At 39.8% G+C, this 24,174-nt stretch overlaps 1 protein-coding gene across 1 annotated transcript; it reads left to right on the top strand.

Moving 5' to 3' along the window:
* Positions 1 to 3,864: 3,864 nt before the first annotated feature.
* FITM2 (fat storage inducing transmembrane protein 2) lies at positions 3,865 to 22,626 on the top strand. The gene is made up of 2 exons (XM_069243566.1): positions 3,865 to 4,337; positions 15,513 to 22,626. The coding sequence occupies exons 1-2, from the start codon at positions 4,165 to 4,167 to the stop codon at positions 16,123 to 16,125; spliced, it is 786 nt and encodes a 261-aa protein (XP_069099667.1). The 5' UTR covers positions 3,865 to 4,164; the 3' UTR covers positions 16,126 to 22,626.
* Positions 22,627 to 24,174: the final 1,548 nt, after the last annotated feature.

The raw sequence follows: 24,174 nt of genomic DNA on the forward strand, positions 1-24,174 counted from the left end.
TTTTGGTCTCAGTCTCTAAAAAATAACATACCTCTTGCCTAAACTAATTGGAATAATTGTGGTGGTCTAGCAGAAGTAGAGCACATGCTGAAGAGTTTGGGTAAGTGAACTGTGCACTCTGAGAATCCCTGTTTTGTGAGTCACCTAAGGCTGGCACCTGGAACGTGTGGAACTGCCAACTGAGAGCTTGTACTTGGAAATGTAGCATTTCCCCTTGAACAACTCATCTAAGTTCTGTGTCTGGCCATTTTTGCAGTATGGCCTCAGGCTGCCACAATTAGGTGGCAGCAATTTTCTGTTTGTCAATTGAGAAGTGGCAGCCATGCGTGCTGTTGATAGCGCGTCCAGTCCTTATAAATTACTTATACTTGGACACGCCGGAGGTCGGTGAACCTTTTGACCGGTTTGAGTTCTCCACATCCAAAGAATTGTCGGATCCTCAAATCAATAATCAATAATCGTTTATAATCAATAACCAATACTCAATTAGTAATAAAACAACAAATTAGTAATCAATAGTGATCAGTAATTTGACACACTATGACCTGTCAGTCATGAATAACCACACCTGTTTATTAAAAGTTAATGAGTTTATTTCCCTATATTAACAAAGCTAACACAATGTAAGTAAGTCTGAAAATCAAATGATACACATATACGAACATTACTAGCTGTCCATAACGACGGAAGAAACTCAATCTACGCAAAATTTGGATTATAATGCACTCAGTTATAGCAATGCAAATCACTAATAAGAGTAACTGAATTTGACTAATTGTATACATCGGTCAGCATAACAAGATTTCAATTCAGCACGGTGCATCAAATGAATACCTCAACTAACCTCTGATTAGCATTGGCATGTGGGGCCCCATGCAAAATGAATTTAATCAACATAAATTTAGAAAACTTCTAGCTTAGGCTCTGTCAAAAATAAGCAGTTGGTACCTAAGAAGGAAAATACAATGAATAATACATTTATCCTTTTATAATTACCAAATACAATCAGCATTCAAGGAAAGTCTTCGTCCTTCAGGTACCGGTTCGATCAGCATGGGGCAAACTTCAAGGGGCAAAGTTTTAAGGCAAGTTTTCCTTGCAGCAGCAAGGAAAATGGGGGAACAAAAGTTATGGAACGGGCAAGGCAAAGTAAAGTTAAAGTTAAAGTCTCTAGGGTGAGAATTCTTTAAGGTCTCTCTCTTTCTGGGATAGAGAAAAAGCATCAAAGGGTCATCAAAATGGCTTCTCGAATCTGGCTTCAAAATGGCATAAAAGAAAAGGCTGACTTCTCTTCGTCCGGTGGGATTAAATAAGAAACGTTCCAAATTCTTCAGGGTCTTCCATTGGAGGGTCCATGGGGTGATTTCTCTTTAACCAATGAATAGTGTCTTTTCTCTTAATACTCATCTACGCATAAGGTGTCCTTGGAGTTTTGGAACACAAGTAGCAACAAAGTTGCCAATTAATTCTGCATCAGTGTCCTCATTGTCTGCACCTGCAGAAACTGACCTTGCTTCAAAGGGGATGAAACTTGCCTAGCACGCAACTTATGAGATAAGTGTATTAGTCATTCTACTGGAAAAATACAGCTTTAAAGGTTTAAAACACGTCTTTGTTATACAAGTGAAAACTACGCAGTTAAAATTGAGACCAGACAACTAGGCCAAAGCCTCTGCTAAATTTAAGCTAAGCATATAACATTTCTAACGAGAAAATCATAGAATATATCTGCAATCATGACACATTGATACATTGGTCAGTTTTTATGATTAATTAAGCTCGTTTATAATAATGGCGACCTACTTCGTGGGCACATTTTCTACATACATTACTTTTCTTTGCTAAAATCACAATTTTCTATACGATTTTGTTACATGATATATGAATGTTTGTTAGTCTTTCTTTTTTTCTTTTTCTGCTTCATCACTGTCAAAGACACACATGCTCATCCTGATTTACGTGTCCACTCCTGCGGCATTCGGGCAGAGTTTTAATAGTGGAACAGACACCATAATAAATAGAGGGCAGCACACCGGGGACTTCCAGAGTTGGACCCGAGCGGCGGACAGCGGCATTATGATCTCTCTTGATGAGAGTGGCTGCAGGGGCACCAAATGGAGGCACAAGTTAGCAGCAGCGAGCAGGTTCAGTCAAACCTAAGACTTCATAACTGCCGCCAGGTTCCACCGGAGGTGACCCGCTTACTATAGTCAGTCTGGCTGTTTCTGCAATGGGTATTAAGCAAATCATGGGAGTCTCTTTGACGCCACATGAATCTGCTTGCCGCTTGCCGTGATTGGAGCCAGCGAGCACAGCTGAGGCAGCCCCCAGAAGCCTGCAGCAGTCAGAGTCAGTCTGTCAGTCACACAGAGAGCAGCCCTGCTTTGCTTTGTGCTAAAACAACAGATGATGGACGGAATGCTTTGTGCTAATAGCAGCCCTCCGTCTTGACAGCTTCAAGAGGCGCTATAAATGCGTGAATTTGCATTTTAGTGAGGTGATGCAGATCACTACACTGAAATGCGTTAGTCTAACCCCTGATGCGTGGCACTTGGCAGGGCTGCATTGCAAGGTGTCATGGTTCAAGGAAGGAAAATGTCTCCTTTGACGCTATTCGGGTAGTACAATAGAGCTGTAATGAAGGGTCAATGGGCCCCTCAAGGTTTTGGGCCCCCAGTGCCCCTACACCTACTGCACCAATGGTAGTAACCCTAACTTTGTCTTCTGTATGCTGCTTAGTCACAATCAGGTGGCCAACAGCCTGTCACTCATTCTACCAAATGGAACTTCGCCTTCAGTTTTAAGGCTTGCAAAATGCACGAAATAACAGTAACAGTTGGTGCTGTTGGAGGCACTGTTGTAGCCCATGGCTTGGGGACTTAAGGAATGGCTGCACCTCTCAACATTTTCAGGTAGCTTGGAGAGGGACAATAAATAAATATATATGTGTATTCTTTTTGCAGTTTTATATAGTGCAAACACGCCTCAGAGCTACTGAAGCGCTTTGCTTGGCCACTAGTTACAATACTCAAGGACACATATAATTATTTATGTTATGCACAGGGCAATTAAGTCATTTGCCCAGATTCACGGGATGTTAAGCCAACACCAAGGCTGGAACCTGGTTCATCATTTGTAAATTGCAGCAGCTTATGTGTAGTTTAAGAAAACTTTACAAACGAAATTGGAAATATAACAACCTAATATTTATTTACATGGGGACATTTACTCTTTGAAACTGTCTATTAAACCGATTGGTGCATGTCTCAATGAATTAAACAAGCATGACTTTTTATGCATGAAAAATCACAGGTTCCCAAAGCCACAAATGTGGGGATTTTAAATGCATCATAGTGAAATGCGCTATCTGCTGCTCTGAATAAAAAGTTCTTCATTATTAAACTTGCATTGTTCATAGAAGTTTCTGAAAATGCAGATGAGCAAAGGAGGCAGGATATTTGAGAGGCATTTGATAAAATGCACGTGACAAAACTATACTTTTTAAGTGGTTCGGTCACACTTCTTGTAGGGCAGGACCGAGCTCACATCCAGCGCAGGCATATTAGTTAGGACAGATCAAATGCTGATCGTATTATCAACAATTTTCTAGCCCAATACACTAAAAATAACACAAAGTGATTTTAAAAATAGCCCGAAATTTGCAACCCTCACAAACCAATGTTTTCCCTCACTACAGGGAAAAATGAATCCCAATTGTTCGTGGTCTAGCCCAATCGGGCAACTCTGACAATGTATTTCCGGAGCAACTGGTTCCAGGTCACTGTATTCCTGGACGGCTGTTAATCCTTTCTTCCGGGGTGGGTAGAATGGATTTTCTCTTCCGGAGCGCGTCAATTTTATAACCAATTGTCGAACTTAGTGAGCCGGGCAGCCTGCAACCTCCGTCCTGAATCATTACTCAGTCTGTCAATCAGGGTGGACCAGCATTACCAGTGGTGGTCCGTGCTTTCACTCGCTGGAGTAGGCGAGAGTCCTTCATATGGTTAAGCCGGTCAGAGTTTCAATGGAAGTTTGAAGAAATAGTTTTTTTAAGATTATTGGTGGAAGGCAAAGCAGCCATTCGGGGACAGAACGTTTCTTTCAGCCAGCTTGTACTTTTCGCCAGCTTACGTACGTCAATGACCTTGTCTTCATATTAGCATAATGGAGGCGTTGGAAGGTGCTGTTCGTTTCTTCAGAGACACATGTTTACGTGATGCAATCCGGAGGCACTTGTATCTGATCTTAATAGCCATTACAGTATGCGGATCTATAGTGAAAGAGTTCTGCCCTCTGCCAGATTCCTATTTGAACAACAAACGCAATGTCCTTAATGTGTAAGTATTTCTATTATGTGCCTTGGTAGTGTGTGTTTGTGTGTGACAGGGGTCCCTGCTAATGTGCAACCTGTGCGAAGATATCAAGTGACACTATTTCCTACCTCGTGTTTTGAACCGAACTTCCCTTTGAATTCTGGGACTTGTAGTTCGTATGTTGCTATCTTGTGTCTCGATTTATAAAATGACAGTTTTCAAAGTTAAATTTATTAAAATACGGGATTAGTTAGTATTACAAATGATATCTTTATCGCTATGCCTTTGTTAAAAGAACTTTATTAGTTACAGCCACCCATGACGTGGAGCACTGATAGATATGTCTTTGAAGTGTCAGTGCGTTTGTATTGAGGAAGTCTTACTATTTGAGGTCTTTCAGTTAATGAAGGGTGTGTGGGAGATCATTTAGTTGAGGCGCATTTTGTACAGGGCAGTCACGTGGAGTTCACTTACATACACCAACACCTCATTAAGATTTACTGTGTAAATATAACGTTCGTCACATTTGTAAAATCAGTATATCGATAGAGAATCATTTCCGAAATAAGCCATGTGTCGGGTACTGGGCATTTATTTAAGAACTCTGTATTTTGCCAGTCAGGCTTCCCCTTTAATTGAACCAATTACACTACCATAGCTGATAATGATGATGGGGAAAAACAGGAAAGCCTGGGATTGAGTACATGTTGTTCGTGGATGAAGTGATGTTGAAACCCGTGCCACAGTTTCTGCTAGGTCACTGACTGTACTTGACTTGTTGCAGTGTTTGCACTGTTATTACTTATCGATCTACAGCCCTTGTTGGGTGTTGTGGAGAAGCCACAGACTCTGCTAGATTAAGTTGGCTAGCCATAGCTTGCAGGTTCTCTGTGTTCATGGCCACAGGAATAACGTTTCAGTTAAGAACAACATTGTGCAGCAGGGTTGACAGAATTATGTGACGGGAAAAGGCAAATTATGTGGTCTTGTTTAACGCTCATTAAAACGGTGGGCAAAACGTTTTCCCATTAGTACAAAATTAGCCCCTGAATATCAGTAACTAAACCCTACCAGTTAACCTCTGTAAAGGGTCCGCCACTGTCTCTCACCACTACTGTGTTTTCTGTAACATCTGATTTGTTTGAGATGCAAAAAAAAAAATTCAATCAGTTTTATTCAAGTTTCTATCCATTGCATTTAATACCATTACAAAAAAAAGTCAACTCCACTTATCCAGCAATATTTTGCAAACTGTGCATAGCACCAGTACATTAAATTACATCCCCCAGGAGTGTGACCAGTTGATCTGCAAGGTCCTGTGCCAGCTTGATTGCTCCAGATTCGTCTCTCCCTTCCATCTTTACTGACCTCTTATCCCACCACCTTTGTCACTGTACCAAGTGTGACATTTCATCGTCCAGGCCCGTCCGTGGGCCCCATACTTTGGTACGTTTGTTTGGACGTGAACAGGCTATGTATATTTGTAACCCTGCATGGATGCACCAGTTCTTGTTGACTTGCTATCTCTCTACAGCAGTGGCACTAAACTTCCCCTGGATGACATCACATCTGGCAACCATTAGAGCTACGTTGCAGAAAAGGAGCACATATCTACCTTGCTTTTTGTACCCCTAAGCCCCTCCTAAGATTCCAAGCATTACTGCCCCTTCATTGAGCTACAGTGGGCATTCCAGGACCTGTGACACCCTGTGTTGGACACCCTCCCAGAATGAAACTATCATCGGGCATTCCCATATTGTGTGTATGTGTACACCGATGTACAGATCCCCTTAGGCACCTGTCTGTTTTTACCCTAACCACGTGTGTGTTGGCAAATGGCCCTCTTTTGAAGGGTCACCCCAAACCTTATGCCTTCCTCCTCTTCCTCTTTTTCTGACTCTTGGCACTTTAGCGCTGCTAACCAGTGCTAAAGTGCATATGCTCTCTCCCTAAAACATGGTAACATTGGCTCATACCCAATTAGCTTACTTAATTTACTTATAAGTCCCTAGTAAAGTGCACTAGCGATGTCACCGGCCTGTAAATCAAATGATCCTATTGGGCCTGCAGCACTGATTGTGCCACCGACATAAGTAGCCCCTTAACCATCTCTCAAGCCTGCCATTGCAAGGCCTGTGTGCGCGGTATCACTGCCACTCCAACTTGTCATTTAAAATTACTTGCCAAGCCTTCAACTCCCCTTTTTCTACATGTCACCCCTAAGGTAGGCCCTAGATAACCAATAGGGCAGGGTGCTAAGTGAGTAAAAGGCAGGACATGTACTTATGTGTTTTACGTGCCCTGGTAGTGAAAAACTCACAAATTTGTTTCTCACTACCATGAGGCCTGCTCCTCTCATAGGCCATCATTAGAACTGCCCTTAAATACTTTTAAGTGGTATTTTCTGATCTGAAAGGAGTAGCCCTGCCATGTTTAGAATGGCCCTAATGGTAATGAAAAATTCTGCTTACTGGTGAAGTTGAATTTAATATTACTATTTTAGAAATGCCACTTTTAGAAAGTGGCCATTTCTTTACACTTACTGCTTTCTGTGCCTTACAGCCTGCCTCCAATCCACGTCTGGGCTGTTCTGGTTGACAGCTCCCCTTGTGCATTTCACCCAGACAGCCATAATCAGAGGACACTCAGTCACACCTGCATTCTGAACGGGTCTTCCTGGGCTTGAAGGGTGGAGGGATTCTCACACTTCAAAGGCCTGTGTCCTGACCCCACACAAAGGACTGACAACCACCCCACAGGGATCCTGGCATACAGGGCTCGGTTGAAAGGGGAACTTGTGCACTTCAAAACCACTCTTTGAAGTTTCCCCCCTCCCCCCCGCCCTCCACTTCAAAGGCTTTTTTGGGTATATATACTGGGTCTGCGACCCTCCTAAATCAGGCACTTGTGGATCTATCACTGGACTCTGTCAGAGACACTGCCTGACTGCCAAAAGGACTCGCCTGGATTGCTTTGCTGAAAAGGACTACTGCCCTGCTTGTTGCCCTGCTGACCCCTGATTCTGCTGGAAAGACTCTTCCTCCCCCACAAGTGCTCTCCAAGGGCTTGGTTTGAGCTTGCCTCCTGTTCTAAAGTTTCAGGGCCACAAAGACTTCACCAAAGAGAAGAAAATCCCATTGCATTGGAAAATCAACACAACGCCTGCAGAAATTGATACAGCGCCTGCTTCGCCACCGAAAAATTGCTGCATCGCCTATTGGATCAACATAGCACCTGTTCCTTCTTACCAGCGCCTTAATGATTTTCAACCATGGGTATCATAATAATACCTGCATCGCAGTGAGGAACCAAGGTTGCACTCCTGGAAATTGACACATCACTTTGTAGCGTGAAAAGAAACAGCACATCGTCTGTGTCGTACTGTAAATCTGACACAGCACCTTTATTTTTTGACACATCTCCTCTACTACCCTGTGCATCGTTATTTTTTTATTTTACACATCCCAGATATTGTGTGTTACAAGGATACAACTAATAATTCTTAAGGATTGAGACTCGTTTAAACCTTTAAAAAGTGATATCTTGACTTGTGCGAATTGGAATTTTGTTGTTTTGGTCTTATTTTAGTCAGATAAATATTATCTATTTTCCTAAACTGGTGTGGAGTACTTTTTGTGGTGGCTTCACTGTGTTACTGTATGACTTAGTGCACAAATAATTTACACATTGCCTTCTAAGTTAAGCCTGCCTGCTCTGTGCCAAGCTACCTGAGGGTGAGCACAGCATTATTTAGATTGTGTTGTGATGTACCATGACTAGGATTGTGGTCCCTTCTTGGACAAGAGTGTATACCTCTGCCAATTAGAGACCCAATTTCTAACACCGGATTTTGAGCTGGATGAGTTTGAACCCTGTTTTGATAGCTACCTCTCCTGCAAGCCCTCCTCAACTCCCCATTCTTTCAACTCCCTCAGAGGGGTGGGTACTATTAGCTTGTCATAATCCACCAAGACTGCGTAGCAATGCAGTGAGGCCCCCAGCACTCTATATTCCAGCTATCTCTCGTCTGTTATTCCTCCTTTGGGTCTATGAAGCCCCATTGGAGGTGCCTGACATGTAAATAAGCAGGGATTGGCTCTCTGTCACCTATTGTGCCTGGAGGATCGAAAAAGGCAATCTGCCCTAGTCTGTCCAAATATCTTCCAGCTTCGATAAGCCCAGCACGTCCCATTTCCTGTTTCCTTCCACCCTCTGCAAAGCGGCCAGTGCTGCCTCCTCCCATAGCAGAGTCTCCAGAGTTATTGTGTCCTGCCGTCCAGGGGGATGGTAGTGTAGACAATTTCTCCCTACATAGCCCAGGGTATCCATGGCTTGTCTGTTGACCATTAGCAAGGGCTCTCCCTCATTCCCTGCTCTGGAAACGATCAATCGTTAAGTGTCACCAGTTGGGACGCCCAGTAATAAAGTAGCCGGTCTGGCAGAGCCATACCCCGGTCAGAGGGCTTTCTAGTCGGTGTTGCCAGCTCTATTTGTGATGCACCGCCATCTCACAACAATGGCCTGGGTTTGGCATTAACTGACAGTGATTTCGAAAAGGGAGTTCCGGAGGACATATTGGAACTCGGGTATGTTTATCATTTTATAAAAGCCCATTACCGACAGAGGTAGTAGTCGTCAGTGGCCTACGTCTCGCATGTATTCTTTGAGCAGTCAGCTCAGGTTACTGTCATAAAAGAACTGCTGTTCTCTAGTGATATAAATTAACCCCGTTTCCCCTATGGGTATTGGACACTGCCAATCTGTCCTAGGTCACCAATCTCTCAGGGGGTAGATGCAAGATTTATTCTAATTACTGCAAAGTCTGGAATAGGTTCCGAAGACCTCAAAGATCTCCAGTTTTTTAACAGTGCACTCTTCAGACTCCGTTAGATATAACTAGATGCCATCTGCATATAGCAAGACAATATCCTCCCCCTCCTAGTCCCACGGCAGCCTGCAAATCAAAGCGCCCAGTTGGTTACCCGCACCATTGCTTTTCAAAAGAGGAGGGGCGACGGGATTACCCACATTTGTCCCCGTTCAAACTCCACTGATAGTGTATTGCTTTCCCGGGCCATAGTATGTGCGTTAAGGAGCCACACCCACACCCGAAAGGAGGGGCGAAAGCTGACCCTTTCCAGGAGTGTATGTTTTGTCTAAGTGTGCAAATTCGCCTGTAAATATTGGTTTATGTTGCTGGGCGGTATGTTTATAATTATGCGAAAATGTTGTAGCTGCAGAATCTCAAATCCAGATGGGTTTGACAATAATTAACTCTTATGTGCAGAATTATGAGTGAGAGCAGCAGTGAATTGGTACACAATGTATTCGTATCTTCAATCTGTGCATGGAATAAAGTGAATTTCCAATGTTATTATCGTTTATATCTGAATAGCGGAGTTTGTCTAGGATCAGCATGTTGGTATATGTTCTACCCAAATTCGATGTATTACACATCTGCATAAACAGTAGCAACAGATCTTTCTTTATCCTTGTCTATCAACATTTAATCTCCTCTTATCAAAATAAGGCAGACTTGGTCTTCCTTTCATTATTTAGCATTTTGCAGTTACCTCCACACCGTAGCTTCCACGAAACCTTATTTTAACCCTGTTGCTTAACTTAACCATTATTCTAACCCTCGACCTCTGAAGGTCGATGGCAAGGTATCCTTCATTATAATCTGACATTGTTTCTGTGTCATAGGCAGGAGAGGTGAACTATAGTGAGGCCCTCTTGTAATGTAACCTTTATTTTATGTAGAAGCAAAAACATGACTATAATTAATCTTTCGCTGTAATCTAGTTTATTATCTCTCTTTTTTTAATACATGCTGACACTATTTGTACACACTTTAGCACATTTTATTCAGGCATGCTTACTTTTCTAGTGCATGATTTGCTTGTACACAAAGTGTAATTAGAATGGAGGACGGGCATTGCCTACAAAGAGCAACTCCCTCCCACGCCTCGCTTTTTATCTTTTTTTTTGTTTTTTTTTTTGTTCCATAGCTGTCTAAAGAAATATACAAGATTTCCTACCAAAGCAGGTTCGTGGATATGGTGTACGTAGCTCACCATACAAATGCAGTGGCCACTGCAATGCGTTCCAGAAATAGGTCACAGTGTGCCCCTTCTCAGAAGGTTACCATCCGAGGAAGTAAGCTCAGTTTAAACGTTATTAGTTACAACTTTTGAACCTGGGGATTGCACTGAAATTGAAAGGCTGGGGGCCTTGACTAAGGTTATGAATTTAGGCATATATGCTGGATCCTCACGATAGGATGTTGAACACCTCTTGCACACAGCCCTGCACTAACCTTCCTGCTGTCGGTGCTTCCAGAATACAGAGCGAGTGCTGTCTAACTCCTCCTGGGTAGGAACAAGCGTGAAGGCACATTTGATGCTCTTCTGGCCTGTCCAGATGTGACCTTGCTAATATTAAAAGCCTCATCCAGCTCCAAGATTTCAGGGACCCAGACACAGCTTCTTTGAAGGACATTCTCTCCTGTCAGGAGAGGCCAAAGAATCGAAAACTATTCATAAAACAAATAGTAAGGTTCTAGGCTTGGTACCTGCCCACCATGCACATACCAGAGTCTTGTCTGTGAATTAATGAACTCACCAATTCACCCAGCCCTCTACCGTGCACTGACATATTGTACCAATCATCAAATCTTGAACTTGCTTAATACATACTCCACAATGCATTCAATCACGTGTGTGCTCAGTCATTGAGCCATGCATTCAATCACACCTCTAATTGCTGAATCATTACCACATTCACCAACACGTCCATCCAGAGAGCCCCCCCACAGACACGCAAATGTGCCAACCAATGAATAATAACTTTCACCTTAAAAAATATCCAGACCTAATGTTTCAGTGCGAAAATACTTTTCCGCGTGGCTTTTCAAAGCTGAATGTTAGTGTGGTAAAGGCATTTGAAACGTCTGAAAAGGTTCCAAATTAATGACTTGAGACAAATCAAGAAAACGCATTGCAAAGAAATTGCCTATGGAAACTCTTGGGTTATCTTGGTTACTTCCTCTTGTGGTGTCACATCACAGTGAAAACATATATTTTGCTAAATGTTATGGTATATAACACATAGAACACTGCCAAGGCGCCAGTTATACCTGGGCTTGTCTGTTGTCAGAAGAGGCCAGATCACCTTTCTTTGTTGGAGGCTTTGGTCGCCCTGTACAACTTCTCCTTATTTGCTGACTATATGGGTGAATGTAAAGTTAATATCCCACCTGCTTCGAACAATATTGCAAAGAATCCAGGAATGTCTTCTATTGAAAAGTTACTAGAGAAAGCAGTGATAACTCTATATAAAGAAATGAAACTCGCTGAAACCTTTATTACTGAGTCGCAGACGACACCTAGGATTCGTTTGGATGGCTCGATTGAATCTGTTAGCCACTACAATTGGGGGCAGAAAAATAATCCATGGGGATACACAGGGACCCAGGATTCTCATTACAGTCATTGTCCTTATTTCTAATGCTGATATGGCAAGTAAGGTCCCTAGGACACTGGTTGATATTCAGTCGAACTTGCTTCCCTGTTAGGAGGCTAGTTTTGAAATGGATCGTATATTGTTTGATCGACTCAGTACCACCCAATTAAAGGGTTTTTAAAACTTGTAGCACAGATAATCAACAAGATTTGTGTACGTCTCGACATATTGGAATTGAACTTGTGTAACAAATTGTGTGCTAAAATTTGTGGCAAAACTACCTTTATTAATCAGGCCACACAATCCAATTTTGATCAATGTCTGCAAGCGTTACCATCTGAAGAAAATCTCTCCTGTATCTTGGTCTCAGTAAAGGAAAGAACCTGAAGTAGCCAGACAGTGTGGCAATTCAAAGACTCGTGGTAAATGTGGAAGTGTTTTGAATTAACACACGCCTGCCATGTCCCGCAACAAGAACACTTTTAATTTACCCCCTCAGGCTGCTACCTTTTGTAATAGTCCTTGTGAATGACCCCTATCTTACTAAAGTTAGTTTGAAAAATGTGAGCTCTTTAAAGAACAAGGTTGAACTGAAAGTTCTTTGTCAGGTAACACTCATGAACTGCAGTTAGTCATCTCCCCCCAGTACTCAGAGGCATAATGATAGGTTCTTGCAATCCTAAAGTGCTCACCACCTATCCTATCCCTTTGCTGGCAATGCTATATTATATTTTATGATAGGCGATGTACCTGCTTTTCTGGATGAAACCTTGGCCACCAATAACAGCTGCCTTTTTAAATAACAGCTTTGCCTCTATCAGCGCTGAAAGAATTAAATTGATGCCTTTCGAATGCTACTATTTCCAGGCAAGTGCTTCTAGCTTGTCTCTCCCATACTCTGTATAATGATAGGGCTGATATTAGGATGTATTTCTGGAATATTGCAGGCCACTGCTCAAATGGAAGACTTTTATTAATAACGATATAGTTCTATTACTGCAAACTTGGTTGGTCAAGAAAGAGCTTTTTATGGTTTTTCTTATTGTTGATTACCATTACTTTATTAAGTGGTAGGACTAGCGGAGGTCCAATTACATTAATACAAGGCTAAAATCTAGGATTCCATTCCATCTAATTTTCAAGTTCTTTTCCATAAAATTGAGGGTATTAACTGTTAACTCAAAGTGTTACAATGACAGTTTTAATGGTTACATTGCCACCAAAGTTTCCTGGTGAGATTTACCATTGAAGGCTGCTTTAACGCCATTCTTGTTTAAATGTCTAACTGTTTTGTTTTTATCAAGGAATTGTAATATATACTATGTGGAGATGATGGGTGCAACTGATCTCAGCCTCTTATATCTGAGCTGAGCATCTTGTCCGCCCCTTTACAATAGAGGTAGAAATGCACAAATGTTGGCTTTGCCAGAGTTTTCAGCAGACAGGAATTTAGCTGATTGTTACTGGTTTCCAGCTAATCAAAACTGCACCAACCGATGCTGCAGGGGGGAAGACTAGTATAACTGCCTTTGTTTTTATTTCTGAGACGGCCCCAACTCTTACAAATTTCAATGTTTTGGATAGCTCTTTCACTTATCATAGTCCTCTAGTAAATAATTACAAGAAAGTCATGTGCCTCTATAGTAGAGTCACAGCCATGTTTAGAATTTGTAATCCATGTGGCTAGACACCTGCAGTAGGGGTCAATTGACCTGGAGTTTACCTTGAGACAAACTTTTTCGAAGTGGTGACACCTAATTTTTGCTTAACTGAACCTATAGTGAAAATAGTTACGCAGTGGTAGCTGGCACCCTATATGTGTGGTGGGGCAACCACTGACCAGAATTGCCTGGTCAATGCCAAAGAAGTCAGTCATGGCTTGTTATATTTATCACAAACCATGACTGAGATTTCTGGTGTAGAGGTTAAAGGCATTGCGGGTCTTAAAGTGCATCAGTGGCTTATGAATAATAATATAAAAATGTACTCACCCATGTGCTGGCTCTCCACCTAGCTCTATTGGACAGCTGGGTGGAGACTTTTACACTACGCACGTCAGGCTGGTTGTCGCAAGACAGCACGCCAAAGTGCCATGCGCACTCTAAGTTGGCGAAATGAGCACCACTCCCCTGCAGCTAGTTAGCAACAGTGACCCCGCACCCAAACATAGCTCGGTCTGGGGGTAGGGAAAAATAAAATGGTAATAAATCATTTTTATTACCATTTATTTTTCACCTTTCACAGCATTGGCTGCAAGTGGTGACGCTCCTTCGCCCTAATGGAGGGGCCACCTCTGTAGTTAGGAAAAGGTTTTGGCATGAATGCAGAGGTGGGTGATAATAATATTCTAGCTGATGACTACTACAATGTTAATTCTGTCCTGAGTACTGTGGAACAATACCTAATTGTACAATTTATAATTAGCAAGTAGTTTCATGTGCAAGGGGAATCACTTTAATGGGCTTAAGCACAGCTTTTGACAAGGTCAATAGAGAAAAGATTTTGTTGATCCTGGAGCAAATGGGTGTTGGTCAGTCAATAGTAGAGTATTTCAAGATTTACATTGGGATCTATCTAGCCTGGTGACATATTACAAGGATGTAGAGCATAGTAAACTATTTAGTGGAGTCCAACAGATGTGTGTTATTTCACTTTGTTTTATTTTTATACTACTTAAACACCGGTTATGCAGGCTACAATTGGGCACTATCAAAATTGAGAGGAAAGTGATTCCAGTTTTTTACACACTGATGATACAATTCCAGTCGCTTGTACAGCCAGTGGGATGAAATCTAATATACTTCGTACATATCATTCTAAATCACATGTTTTAACCTCACGGCAAAGATCTGCTGAGTCCAGGATTTGTTTTGTTAATGATCAGATGTTAGACAACGTACTGTGTTTTAGCTACTTTTGTAATACTTAGAGGTGGGGTACCGACCTAGTGAATAGTCTGTTCCTTGAAGAGAATCAATTTCTATTGTCAATGTTAGGTTCCCCCAATTATTTTCATCTTACGGCTGTCAGATGGATATGGTTCTTTCCTTTGTAGAAGACATTATTCATCTTTCCCATTTACTGCTCTTTGACTCCACTATTTAATATTAAGTGGGGAAGGTGCACAACCATGCTTGCACTTTATTTTCCCTAAACCCTTATTTTCCATAGGAGTCAGAAGATTTTTTTAAATTTGTAAGCAAATATAGAATGCATTTATATGATTTTTTTGTTATACTTTTAAAGCTCCACATATCAAATTTATTGTGCTTTATATTTGATTTCCTGTGATCCTCCATTTTTGTATTTGGAGATGTTTTCTTCGATTAAGGTTTGTTATTCTATAGAAAGATTATTAAAGAAGAGTGTACATATAAGTTCACTAATTAATTATGATCCATAATAGTTTTTTTGTATGTTGGTTTTGTAGTTATGTATTATCCATTGACCAGCTAAAAATATTTTAGTTTTATTTAATTCTGTTTTCAGAGTGTAAGCCAAACACGCTCATAAATGGCTTTAAGAAAGGGGCTTAGTCTTGTAACTGTATTTTTGTTTTTAGTTATGCTTTTGCATGCCCTTTCAAATTAATTAAATTAATTTGTGACAATTAGTGTGTATAATTAAAATCGGGCTAACAACTTAATTGTAACATTACTGCACTGTTTTCCCAAATACACACAAATAGCAATTGATGTAATTATTTTCTTTGTTTTTCTCCCATTCCCTTGCCAGATACTTTGTCAAAGTAGCCTGGGGCTGGACATTATGGCTTCTTTTGCCTTTCATCGCTATCACTAATTTTTCTCTGACTCGAAACATTAAGGAGGTTTTACGTCGAATGACCTCCCTTCTTGTTGGAACAGCTGTTTGGTATACATGTACTCAGTTTTTTCTGTTCATCGAAAACTTAACTGGAAATTGTTACAATTCAACAGCTCTCGAAGTTATATTGGAACAAGGAAGTCGGAGAGAATGCACAATCGGTGGTGGTTTTTGGTATGGATTTGATATTTCAGGACACTCCTTCCTGCTTCCATACTGTGTTTTATTAATTGTAGAAGAAACAGCCGTGATGCATGACCTGAAGCTGGACAGAAACCGTAAAATGGATGTACTAATTAGCGTTTTGTTTGTTTTGTTAGGTATACTGTCTATAATTTTTATTTGGATGTACTTATGCACCGCTCTTTATTTTCACGAAGTGGACCAAAAATTGTTTGGAACTGCATTTGGCTTGCTAGGATGGTACGGTACATACAAGTCATGGTATACCTTGCAGTATTCCCCTGGTCTTCCACCAAAAAATACATTTGTTAATAGAAAGTTAAAACATTATAAACAGTAACAGATCAAAATTTTCTATTTGTCCTATTGGATAGAAACATGCTTTTTTGCAAATTAGCCAACACCATCTTAACAGAATATTTGCCAAAGAAGACTCATGCACATTCTCCTGCGTTGGACTGCAGTATTTTTTTTTTTAGAGTTTTTCATTAATGACATTTTTATATTTGAACACTAATTTTAGGGTAACGGGTGACTGCTTGGCGTTGTGGCAGGTTTACTTCTGTGAGTTATTACAAATCTTGGAGTGTTCATTTTTTTATTGCCTTTGTGTAGCCTGATTTTTAAATCTTCATCTATATTTAGTTTGGAACTATAGTGCCCTTTGCCCCCTAAAGAACAATTATGACAATTAAAAGGCTATTGGCAAATACTCAACTCTAGTAATGCCCATGTTCTGAATCGGTGTTCGTGCGAAGTTCCTGCATGGTGGCCTTCTCTTGTACTGTTGTCCAAGGTCATAAGGCATCACACTTCTAATACTGGGGAAATGTGCAACCATCCCACTGCTATGCCTGTTTGACCCATATTTTAGAATTGGCCATATGACCTTGGAACCACAAAGATTGAAGGTGAAGTAGTGACCATAAAAGGGCAAGTAAGAAACATCAGTCACTAGATGAAAATAGGATTGACCAGGAAGGAGTGATGAAAGTAGAACAAAAAATGTATGATTCAGGTGCTTTGAAAAATTCAGTTAGTGAAGTGGACCATATGGACTGTTTTTGTTGTGTACGTTTCCATTGTCATGATATAGATGTTCCATTATGATCACCAATGATGTGTGCCAGTCGTTTGATCACACCAGGTAGCTCTCTTTTTTGGCCCCCAAACCTGTTCCTGTGGCACTGACTATAGCCTGGCTTGGATCCATCTGCAGACATAAAGTCAGTTCTTTTGAAGACCCAGCAGGGAATTTGTAGGTAGGCTCCAAATCCACAGTCCATATGTTATTATGCACACGCAATCTGCTACCTAAAGATATTTATATGTGCAGAATATATGTAACATGATCATACCAGTTACGTTTGTTGTGAAGGCTGGCATTAGAAAAGTAAATTAACTATTGTTTCTTAAGCTGCATTCTGACAGGAACTTATTTTGTAGCCTGCCAAATTAAGAATTGTATTATTGTTCCCTCATACCTGTGTTAGTCTGAATGCAGCCTAAGCTTTCCTGACTAAAGATGCTATCCTCTGTTGTTAGAAGAACAGGAAGGCTTTTTTCAGTGGTTCACAAATGGTACAATGCATGTGAAACAAAGCTATTTGTTCCCATGATGTTTGTGATAAATATGCTGGGAGAACAAGAGTAATGTGTGTTCCGTACATTATTTACTTGAAGATAAAATACACCTAGGTAAACAAGGCAGTTCATAAATGAATGATGCTTAGAGTATAGGTCATTGGCTATATAGGCCTATGACACCTAAGGGGAAACAAGCAGACGTTGCTTCAGCAAAAAAAAATAGCAGTTTAAAAGCCACTCCCTTTCCTTACAAAAATGCTAATAGGAAGGCCATGGCCATAAATGCAAGAGCAAGGGCTCTCGGTGTAAGAGTTCTAGGTCCAAAATTGAGGTAACTGACCAGTAAATGACAGAAAGATTATAGGATGTTGAGCTGTAAGGGGAAATACTTTATTTTAAACCAAATTAAGATTAAATTAGTATGAGTGAATGCTAGCAAGAAGTAAAAATAGTTTCCAAGTACCAGACTGTTGAGTGAGTAATAAAAATATTGATCCACCCAGACTTCATAAAAAAATTAGGAAAGTCTATGTGGAGAGAAATATATGGCCACGAAAATTAAAATTGATATCCAAAATGTTAGTCATAATATAAAAACAAAACAAAAGTGGCAAAATTCAGTGTTAATATATTCTGATTGGGTTAACGTTTTTTACCAAAAGGTAGGCGTTAAGGGACCTGTGGGCTCTGAAGGAGCCCAGAGGTGCCCTCCCATGCCCCCAGGGACACCCCCTGTCACCCTTGCCCACCCCAGGAGGACACCCAAGGCTGGAGGGACCCATCCCAGGGACATTAAGGTAAGTTCAGGTAAGTGTATTTTTTTTTTTTTTTTTTTTTTTTTGTGGCATAGGGGGGCCTGATTTGTGCCCCCCTACATGCCACTATGCCCAATGACCATGCCCAAGGGACAGAAGTCCCCTGGGCATGGCCATTGGGCAAGGGGGCATGACTCCTGTCTTTGCTAAGACAGGAGTCATTTCTATGGGGGTTGGGAGTCGTAAAAAATGGCGCAAATCGGGTTGAGGCGAAAAAATTGCCTCAACCTGACTTGCCCCATTTCTTGACGCCCAAGCCCCATATCCCCCTACGCCGACGCTGCCTGGTGTACGTCGTTTTTTTTAACGCACACCAGACGGCGCCGGCGGCTAACGCCGGATAACGTCATTCAATAAATACGGCGCCCGCATGGCGCTTCAGAATGGCGTTAGCCGGCGCTAATTTTTTTGACGCAAAACTGCGTTGGCGCAGTTTTGCGTCAAGAAGTATAAATATGGGCCTAAATGTGTGTAATGTAATTTGTATACTTAAGTACATGTCGCAGAGCATCTCAGGGTTGATTGAAAACTTGTAAGAGCTGTTGACTTTCAGAAATTATGAAACTTTCCAAATAATGGGGAAAATAATTCTTATTGGGGGGATTCTGCTTCAAAACAGACCTGAAGGAAAACCTGAGTACATTCTTTTATTGTGCAGAACCAATTCAGCATCTCCAAGGATCCAATGCCTAACATGGAAGCATTCTGTATTAAAGAATCAACTGAAGGAAAAAACTCTCGATAAGAGACTTCAGAATTCAGAATAATGAATAAAACATTTAGGGCCTGATTACAATCTTGGCAGATGGGGTTACTCCATCACAAATGAGGCGGACATCCCGTTCGCTGTATTATGATCCCATATTATTCTATGAAGATCGTAATAAGGCGGACGGAATATCCGCTTGTGACAGAGTATTCCATCCGCCAAGATTGTAATCAAGCCCTTAGTGATCTCTCTGTTCTGTCTATACGGTATTGATATGATTAAAATTGTAAGGAGAGTTTGTGTGTCGGAAATGACATAACAATTAGGTCAATTAAATAAAATGAAGGCAGAAAACTGATTTCATCTTTAATGAGATGCAACTCCCTAATGCTGCATGTGAAATAATGCTGTCTTGCATACTTTATTTTTAAGAAATCTTTTTTTATTCAAAATGTTCATATGGTTCCTAGTGTTAAATTATGAATTTTGTGAAATATGTAATTGAAGGTAAGGTGCAGACATATTATGTATTTGAAGTACTTTAGAGGATAGTAAGGTGATCTAGGAACATGTGGATGACAAACAAAAATAGGTATATTGAAGATGGCAAGCTTTTTTCCTCTCAGACTAGGTCTCTATAATGTCTCTGACAGGTTGATGGCTTTTGTAGGAATAGAAAATATTGGTTTTCTTCTAGAGTGAGATTGAGAGCATAGAGTAATTTCCCTGGAGAAATGACAGCTAATACATCAAATTATTTAAAAATAGCACAAGAAAGGGCAAGGTAACATAAATCTTAAGTAAGCTAGTTTAAAGCTAAAGAGTTGTACAGGCTATTATGAGTGGACGGAGCATATGCAGACAGCATAACACTGATCCTTAACTGACATATAATTCTTTTGAGAGCTGCCTTGTATTTGCTGTAATTTGTAGGTACATCTATCTCTTCTTCTACTACTCATGGACATTGAAAAGTAAGCAACTGCAAAGTTACGGCATCTGCTAACATTTAGCACTAAGAACAAATGCAAAACAACTTACTGCATAGGTGTATAATATTATTTTTAATTAAGTATACAAAAACTCTTACAGTTTGAGATGTGAAATATTCATTTTTTTTCAAATTCAGAAATATTATTTGAATTTTGTGCAGCCCATTAAAATGCAATAGTATATTACACATCATGGTAATCCAGATACTTAATTGACTCACTTGAGATATACCACACAGATGGCAATGGACGTGTAGCTAAATCTTAGCCAGACTAGTTCAGTTTCTCATTTTCATTAATTTATTTGTCCAATTAAAATCTATACTATTGTATAAGCTATTTTGTGTTTTTATTGATAATGTATTTGAAGCAAATTTATGAGGTCTCCTAACGTCGTACAAATCGGTTATCATGTTCTCCAGCTTTTAGGCCTTGGTCATTATTCATTTGCTCCATCATCTGCACAAAATAATTCTGTATGCAATTTACTAATTTCTAAAGAGATTTTTTTAAATCAAAATGCTTAAGTTGAATACAATTGTTAAATGCTGAAGTATTTCATAATTGTATATCTCAATAGGAGGGTATTAATAAATTAACCGTTGATGTGCCCAAATACTCGTGTTATCAACTTTATAGCACTGCCTCTTGTTGTGTCTCTCTGTGGGACAGTACAATCTTATGCGATATGGATGACTAATCACTCATACTTTCCAATCCCTACGTATTTTCAGTATTTATTATGACAACCATTTTTGTTGCTGTGTATGCACCAGTATTACTTTTATTATTAAGCATTGAGAAGCTTGAATTTTGAAATGTGTTAAAATAAGCTCAAGGTAAAATCATTAACACTATTTTGTAAAAGATTTTGGAAAATCTTGCAAAGGAAATACATGCAAGTGATTAACTGATCTTTTAAAAAATATATTTTTATTAATGCCTTTTGTAATTAGAAAACATGACAAACAAAACTAGTAAAACTGATATGTAGACTGCAATTGCTAAAGAATGCTGCTACATCAACATTCTTTAGATATTCTGTGTATCTGCGGTTTTCAAAAAGTCTTTTGAAAAATTAATGTGTTTTTCTTCTTAGACGATCAAGGTGGTTTGTAGTCTGTATATGAGGCTGTGTACTTGAAGTAATTTTCTTTGTTGCTAAATTGCCTTACAAACCATTTTTACAAAATATCTGCGGCTCATTGTAACAATTTTGCAGCAGGGCTATATGTGCTATAAACTGTGTGATAAACGTAAATGTTATACACATTGTCATTGTATATTCTAATTTTTTTTAACGATTTAATATAAGAGTTATTTCATATAATATATTATTTAAACTGTCTTTCTTAAATCATACCAAAAGAAGAGCTCTAATTCTTTAAACAACTTTTGTAATGTCTAAAAGGAAAGTGTTGATTAAGGGTAAGGAGAAACATCATTTTAGATGTTTGAATCTTGTTTGAAAGTTATTTTGATTGTATGAATGTATATTGCTGTGCATATTAATCATTTGATCTAGTTGCACTTGCTGATTGTATAAATTAACTTTTCAAATATTCGCATGTTAGTTGAAGTTGGATGCAGCCACACACACTCCAACCTATCAATTCTATAGTGCTTGAGTATTATAGGAGGATAGTCCTGCTTTACAAGTAACTATAACAAAGGTTTCAGCATGTTTTTTTACTTTGCACTTTGGGTTTGACAACAGCCGTGTTTGCTTCAAGGCGGATATTGCAATATGATTGTTATATTATATACAGCAACAACATTTGGTAACTTAAGTTTTTTTTGCAGAGCATGTTTGTGTTGTTTTTTTAATCAGTTAACAAATATTTGTAATAAATGATGTCCTAGAACATGTCATGAATGATGTCATATGGATGGTAATAAGCATTGCATGGTGGGGCTCAAGTTGTAGTTAGCATTGCTAACTATAACTGGTGAATATCTGTTTGTTTTTTTGTTTAGAACGTTAACGTCACTGAGAAATTCCCCTAACTATAACATTACTGTAACCTTTTGGGTTTTTTTTTCAGTGAATTTCCAGGTTTAAAACTCCTACAGTGTTTGTGCTGAGAATATTCAACTTATTATTATAACTAACATATTCAGAAATGTTCCCAGCATGCTCTTCCTACTCTTTCTATTGTTACATAAACATTTATCTTTCAAAAAAACATTGATCAGTTTTACTTGTACTGTAAACTATTAAGGTGTGTGATCGCATTTGCTGGAGGGTTGTGCAATTGTAGAGTTACAAATTTGTTCTAATCTGTTGTACAGAGTTGTTTTTCATCTGGTCAGTTATTATTGAATGGTAATTTTTAATAATAAAGTCAGTACAGTATGTATATGAATTATTTTGTTTGAAAACGTACAGCTCTTGCAAGACATTCAAAGGAGCCGAGCACCCAATCCCCTGCATGGACTACAAGGGGACTGTACTTCCTGTCCAACTCTCACAATCCGCTTGTGGGGTTGTACATTTAACCTTAAAGTTCAGAACAGTGTATTTTGGAAGTTCTAAATAAAGTAAGACACAAGAAGTGTTGTTTAAAGTACAAAAACTGTTGATGTTTTGTTGCATTTGAAATGTTAAGTTATCTGTTTTTTATGATCTCACGGGCCTCTCATGAGACACCTACGAGACGCCCAAGGAAGGATTGCGATTGGTTCATATAGATGTCTTCATTTAGCAAATAAAGATTCCTTCAATCTTGCACCATTTACTTATTGGGTTTTTCTGGAATTACACCTTTGTGGCTACTTCTCTGACTTTGCTGATTTTCTGTGATTAGAATGTCATCATCTGATACAAATGAGAACCCAGCTCCTCTACGTCAGCCACCCAAGAGTCCTCGGTCTGGGGTTTGTTTTCAGGTGCGGCCTAGTGGGGGAAAAAGTATCTGCTAAATATGTAATGTGTACGGTGTGCAAATAAGAGTTCAGTAGGAGCAACCAAAAGAGTGTACCACTGGGTTGTGGCTACATTTGAGAGCTATGCACAATGAACGTCTTAGTGACACTGTGCCTGCCCAGGTACTAACAATTCAAGCAGATAACAAGACTGCACATCTGACCAAAGCCCTTTTTTTTACTGCTTAACCAAGCACTGCTCTTCTCCACATGTTTGTAATCTATTCTGTGGGCTTTACTCACGCCCATAGCTTTTATTTGTTTTTGGGCCTGCCTTTCTAAAATCCCTTGATGTCGTTCGTAAATGCTTTATGTTTATCCAGCCTTGAGAGTGTTTTGTTACAGCATTGGAGACTGACCCTGTTACACGGATTATTGCACGATCCGTCATGTACCTTAGTGTGGTGCACCATTGTTTACTTTTGCTCACCGCTTTGCCCTCATGGTAGTATGATGTTTCTTCTTCTTCCTTATTTTCGGGCATCTTGCTGTCTCTGTGCAATAACTGTGGGGTCTTTTTTATTTATTTATTTTGTTTGTAGTTTTATATAGCGCAAACTCAATATTACAGCACTTTACATGATCACTGGTTACATTACGCAAGAAAACATTTATTTTTGGTAGCAAGGGGACATTAATTGATTTGCCCAGAATCACAGGATGTTGAACCAGTGCTGATACTAGAACTGTGTTCCCCTGGTCCAAAGTTCGAAGCTCTGGCTCTTATGGAACATCCACTCCCCTATGGTTCTTAGTCTGTTATGTGATAGGGCAGTGGGAAATAACTCCGTTTTTTTTTTTTTTTTTTTTTTTAAATAATATAGCACTTGGTACCACATGTTCTGCTATTCATATTGCTGCAAAGCAGGTGCCATTCTTAACAAAATCGCAATAATTATTTGCATCGACCTTGCAGAGATGAAGAGGTGAAAAAACTATGTTAGGATTGTAATTTGTGACATTCTTTGTTCTGTCAAGACCTCTGCAGTGGGTGTATTAAGCAACCGACTTGAGTAGAACTTAACACTAGGTGATAGCTCGTGCGCTTGATAACCTCCGGAGGGTCACCAACCAAGCACATAGGTTAGTTCTAGGCAAGACTATGGCAAAAGGTGTTGTCTCCAAAATGGTGGAAAAGGAGTCCTGACTCCAGACCCATGCACTTAACGGCCTCAAGCTTTATAGCAAAAAATAAAAAAAATAAAAAATCTAGCCTTTTAATGTAAATTGGTCCTCTTCAAATAGAGTTCAGGTAGTAGAGGAAGCCATTTTCCTAACCCTATAGTACAAAGAGGCTAACACAAGGGTGCCACAGTGAGAAGAGCAGCGTGCCATAGGGTGCAAAAGTGAAGTAAACTTCA

The sequence above is a fragment of the Pleurodeles waltl genome, chromosome 7 (assembly GCF_031143425.1).
Source record: "Pleurodeles waltl isolate 20211129_DDA chromosome 7, aPleWal1.hap1.20221129, whole genome shotgun sequence".
NCBI lineage: Eukaryota > Metazoa > Chordata > Amphibia > Caudata > Salamandridae > Pleurodeles > Pleurodeles waltl.

Bases quoted from the DNA above. Each gene is read 5' to 3' on its own strand.
- FITM2 (XM_069243566.1), top strand. From the start codon at position 4,165: ATGGAGGCGTTGGAAGGTGCTGTTCGTTTCTTCAGAGACACATGTTTA. The intron at 4,338-15,512 runs GTAAGTATTTCT...TTCCCTTGCCAG, and splicing joins AAACGCAATGTCCTTAATGT to ATACTTTGTCAAAGTAGCCT.